This window comes from Engystomops pustulosus, chromosome 11 (genome assembly GCF_040894005.1).
Source record: "Engystomops pustulosus chromosome 11, aEngPut4.maternal, whole genome shotgun sequence".
In the NCBI taxonomy this organism is placed as follows: Eukaryota; Metazoa; Chordata; class Amphibia; order Anura; family Leptodactylidae; genus Engystomops; species Engystomops pustulosus.
In genome coordinates, this window is record NC_092421.1 from 85,535,467 (window position 1) to 85,540,771 (window position 5,305).

The 5,305-nt window shown below is 38.5% G+C and overlaps 1 protein-coding gene across 2 annotated transcripts; it reads right to left on the reverse strand.

Moving 5' to 3' along the window:
* Nucleotides 1–1,010: 1,010 nt before the first annotated feature.
* Nucleotides 1,011–5,096, reverse strand: LOC140106261 (homeobox protein zampogna-like). 2 transcript variants are annotated; one of them, XR_011850747.1, is made up of 3 exons: nt 4,630–5,096; nt 1,532–3,007; nt 1,011–1,449 (listed from the first exon to the last, which is right to left on the reverse strand). XR_011850747.1 is itself a non-coding variant. In XM_072130568.1 (2 exons), exons 1-2 carry the CDS (start codon nt 4,928–4,930, stop codon nt 2,580–2,582), a joined length of 729 nt encoding a protein of 242 aa, XP_071986669.1. In that variant the 5' UTR covers nt 4,931–5,096; the 3' UTR covers nt 1,011–2,579. The 2 variants fall into 2 exon arrangements, 1 of the variants encoding a protein (XP_071986669.1); XM_072130568.1 differs by having other exon boundaries at nt 1,011–3,007.
* Nucleotides 5,097–5,305: the final 209 nt, after the last annotated feature.

Consider the following 5,305-nt stretch of genomic DNA (forward strand, 5'->3'; position numbering starts at 1 on the left):
TTGTTATTATTCTTCCTTTTCTTTTTTTATTCATACCTATTTTTGTTTTTATTATTTATTATTATATTTATATTTTTTTTGTTTATTCCTTCAATTATTTAGTTTATTAATCATTTTAGGATCGAATTCATTCTAACGAAATTTATATTGAAGACAAATCTTCACCCAGCAGCTTCCTAAATATTATCAGACATTAACAATTAATTTATGTGATTATTTGCATTTAAAGGGATAGTTTCGTCAAAGCATTATGTCCCTATTGAATATTCAATACCTGAGGATTAAAACCTAAAACATATAATAAAAAATGGAAAATTGGTAAAAGGCATAAATATAATTTACTGTACTGAAAGGTTAATTCGTATACATTTATATAGATTTTTTTTATATAAATATGTGTGTATAGAACATATTTAAAATATGACATTTTTATATCTTGACATTTTCCTGTTTATAAAACTCCAATAACTAAACGAAGCTGCCGGAATAACAAATCCCACATCGTTTTCATCTCAGATTATGAAGAAACAATCTTTATTTCACTAATAAATTACAATCATGTTCAGTCGATACAACAATAAGTCACGATATTTACAGTAAACGATAAGTGCAGAGCGATCTCCAGGTGGAAGGCCACCTACAGACCACAGGTAAGTTCACAGTCAGAGCTATTCCTACAAATGAGGGCAAAAACCCGACTTTAGGCAAATGCTACAAAATGTTAATTATCAGAATATTATTATTATTTATTATTAAGAGAGATTTTCTAATTTAGAAAATTCACACAGATATTTACACAGTGAATGCAGAACTGGACCCTCCTCTGTATATAACATAGAGCTTGTATATGTTATGTACCTGTCTCTGTATATGATATTGACACCCTAGTAAATGATATGGAGCCAGAGTATTTCATGGACCTCCCAGTATATAATAGGGAGCCTTTGTATGTTATGTAAGCACCTCTGTATATGATATGGACTCCCCAGTATATAACATGGAGCTGGTATGGATCCCACAGTATATATCATGTACCCTCCTCTGTGTATAGCTTGAATCCTCAAGTATTTGGGACCCCTTCTATATAACATATGCACCCACCTCTGTATATGATATGTACACCCCAGTATATAATATGGATGTTATAGATTCCTCTCTGTATATGACAAGGAGCCTATATGCGTCATGTATGTATGGACACCCTGGCATATGATCTAGCCTTTATATGTTATGGACCCCTTGTGTATATAACATGGACACCTCAGTATGTAACATGGAGCCTGTATATATTATGGACCCCCTATGTATATAACATGGAGCCCCCTGTGTATATAAGATGGAGCATGTACGTATTATGGACCCCCCCCCCTGTGTATATAACATGGGCACCTCAGTATGTAACATGAAGCCTGTATGTGATATGGACCCCCTGTGTATATAACATGGAGCCTGTATGTGATATGGACCCCCCTGTGTATATAACATGGAGCCTGTATGTGATATGGACCCCCCTGTGTATATAACATGGAGCCTGTATGTATTATGGACCCCCTGGCATAGAATCGTCCCCCGGATAATAAACCGAACTTGAGTTTCTCATTATATAATATCAAATATCTGCTTAAAACATGAGAACCCTAAATACAACATAAGTATCAGTGTATATAAGAATATTATCACATATATACCCTGTATACATTATGAGTGCCCCTAGATTTATAACATGAAACTCCCAATATATTCCCCAGAATATAACCTGTATACCTCCTATATGACATATACATGGATATAACATAGGCAGCCCTGAATAGTATGAGTACCCCTCAATATATAACACAGAAATCCCTGTATGGCACATAGAAGCCCCAGCATATTACATGGGCAGCCCTTATATGACATATATATGGCTATAACATGGATAGTCATAGAGATCCCTATCCCCATATAACATAGGCTGCCCTGTATACATTAAGAACCATGCCTATATTCTCTGTATATCTATATAACATGGACATTTAGGATATAGGTCATCCTTACATATACTGAACAGCCCCATGTATAAAATGAGCTACCCTGTATATATGAACACCAGGGGACTGCCTATAAACTGTGGATATCACATGGATACCCCTGTATATAGCATGAGTAGCCCTGGATATGAATAGATAACCCCATGTATAGGTGCAGATGAGTATATAATATAGAAACCCCTATTTATAGAGACCACTATTTATAGCACGATCATGGATACAGGACCAAATTCCTCATCTACAAGACTGTACTGAGCTGCACCCTGGTACCCCCTGTTCCTGATAAACTACAACTCCCTGTAGTTGCCTGGACTTGATGGGAGTTGTAGTCCTCCTCTAGCATGTGGAGAGCCGAAGGTTGCAGTAGTAGAAATCGTGCGATGATTTTTCTGCCACAATTACAAGATACATTTTATCTGTGTCTGGAATTCTTCAGGTCCCAGTGAAAGGGTTAAGTACTAGCAGGATGGGTGACTGTATGTCCTCCGTGTCCCCAGGTTGGGGGGTCAGTTCTGCACAGGGTTGTACTGTCTCTTCCCCCACTTAGGGTTAGATATGGGGGGACCAGGCAGGCAGGCGGTAGATGAAGGGGTAATACTGGTAGGCCTGGTATATAGACAGCAGAGATGGGCAGATGGCATCTTCTGGGCAGTACTGTCTCTGGTCATCCTTTACCAGCACCCTGACTGCCACCTGCTTGGCCTGGCTCTCAGGGCTCTTCACTGCCTGCTGCTTGGCTATCAGCTTCCTCTTGGTCTTGTATCTCCTGTTCTGGAACCAGATTTTGATCTGGGTTTCTGTAAGTTTCAGGGCTGCTGCCAGGTCTGCCCTCTCAGGTCCAGACAGGTATCTCTGGAGGCTGAACCTCCTCTCCAGCTCATACACCTGGGCATGGGAGAAGGCTGCCCTGGTCCTCTTCTTCCCCGATCTCTGCTCATCCTCCAGTTTATCACCAACACAAATCTCTGGGCAGTCACCTACAAAGGGACAAATGTATCAGTATAATGGAGAACTAGTGTAGAAAAGGGTTTATTGGGATAGAGAAAGAGAGATAGATGATAGATAGATAGATAAAAATGATATAGATCGATAATAGATAGATGCTAGATGTGATTGATATAGATAGACAGATATTTAGACAGATGGAAAGATAGAGAGAGATATAATGGAGAAATATAATTGATATAGAAAGATAGATATATAGATAGACACATAGATACATAGATAGATAGGAGATAGATAGATAGATAGATAGGAGATAGATAGATAGATAGATAGATAGATAGATAGATAGGAGATAGATAGATAGATAGATAGATAGATAGGAGATAGATAGATAGGAGATAGATAGATAGACAGACACATAGATAGATAGATAGACAGACACATAGATAGAAGACAGATAGATAATAGATAGATAGATAGATAGATAGGAGACAGATAGATAATAGATAGATATGAGAAAGATAGATAGATAGATAGATAGATAGATAGGAGATAGATAGATAGATAGATAGATAGATAGATAGGAGATAGATAGATAGATATGAGAAAGATAGATAGATAGATAGATAGGAGATAGATAGATAGATAGATAGATAGATAGATAGATAGACACATAGATAGATAGATAGATAGATAGATAGATATGAGATAGAATATAGATAGATAGATAGACACATAGATAGATATGAGATAGATAGATATAGATAGATAGATATGAGATAGATATAGATAGATATAGATAGATAGAATATAGATAGATAGAGAGATGGATGATTGATAGAATAGGATCAAAAGATAGAATATCAGACGTTTATTAGATAAACCCTATATAGGTATAGATTGTGTGTGTGTATATATATATATATATATATATATATATATATATATATGTCTATCTATAATCGATCAATCTATTTATCATCTCGTGATTATCTAACATCTTTCATTCTTTCTCTTTCACTGAAATCATTTATTCGTTTACCTATTAATCTGTTTGTCTATTAATCCCATCGATTAATCTGTAATATCTGTTTAAATATCTGTCTATGATTTTCCTTCACTCAAATACTAATGATAAGTTAAATGTTTACATAACATCTATATCTATAGATCTATCTATCTGGACGTACAGGATATTTCGGGGATTGTGTCACCCATAAGATAGGAATGGATAAAAATAGGAGATCACATAAATACTTGGATAGACAAATACATAGATAGATAATAGGTCGATACATAGATCGGAGAGATAAATAAATGATGTAGAATAATAATAATTATATGATAGAATATAAAAAATGAGAAACAAAGATTTGTTTTATACGAATACACAATTTTTCCAGACTATTTCTGAATAATAAAGTTACTTTCATCATTACCCCGGTGCTTGCTGGGAGTATTAGTCACTGACTACTTGCATCTTATAGTTAGAGGTAAGTCACTCTGGATCACATAGAATATTCCTTACATTATGAGGATCTTTCTGTATATGATATATAATATATAAATGCATCTACAATAAAAGATTATAAGGAATGTTGTTCATTATAAATATAGGACACATTGTAACAATATCGGATACTAGGAAACGCACCGTCTGACTGCGGCTCCTGGTCGCTGTACCATCGCGATTCCTCCCGACTCTGTCTGCCTCGGTCCGGGCTCTGTGCAAGCATCTTATCGGCCGCCGATAAATCGGGCGATATCTGGGTCGGGCAGCAGAGTTCTGCATCAGTCTCCGCCTGTGTCTGTTCTGTGAGTTTCTCCTGTACTGGATCCTCTGGGTCTGATATCTTGTCCTTGTCATAATCACCGCAGCCCATATTTAGTATATCCCGGATTGTAAAGGAGGTTGGGTGGACGCTTCTGTGCGACATGGTCGGGCATTCATCCATCCAGCGGCCGATGCTTGTACGATGCACAATGTTCCTGGAGCAGGAGGCGACTGGTGCAGAATGTGCAGATACAGATCCCCTCCCTGTGCTGGGAGGACAGATAAACCCCCTGCAGGCAGCTGTGTAATGTCATGTAAGCCTGGGCTGGACTCATACATCAGGAAGCCACTGGTCCAAGCCCTGCAGGGAGGCAGGGGCAGGAGAGGGGTAGGAGGGAGGCAGGGGGCAGGAGAGAGGCAGGGGGCATGGGAGGGGCTGGGGGCAGGAGACAGGCAGGGGGCTGGAGAGGAGTAGGAGGGGGCAGGAGAGAGGCAGGGGGCAGGAGGGAGGCAGGGGGCTGGAGTGGGGCAGGGGGCAGGAGGGAGGCAGGGGGCA

Excerpts from the sequence above, each read along its gene's own strand:
- LOC140106261 (XM_072130568.1), bottom strand. The coding sequence starts at position 4,930 with ATGGATGAATGCCCGACCATGTCGCACAGAAGCGTCCACCCAACCTCC. Across the intron at positions 3,008-4,629 it reads CCAGGAGCCGCAGTCAGACG|GTGACTGCCCAGAGATTTGT; the intron begins GTGCGTTTCCTA and ends GTCCCTTTGTAG.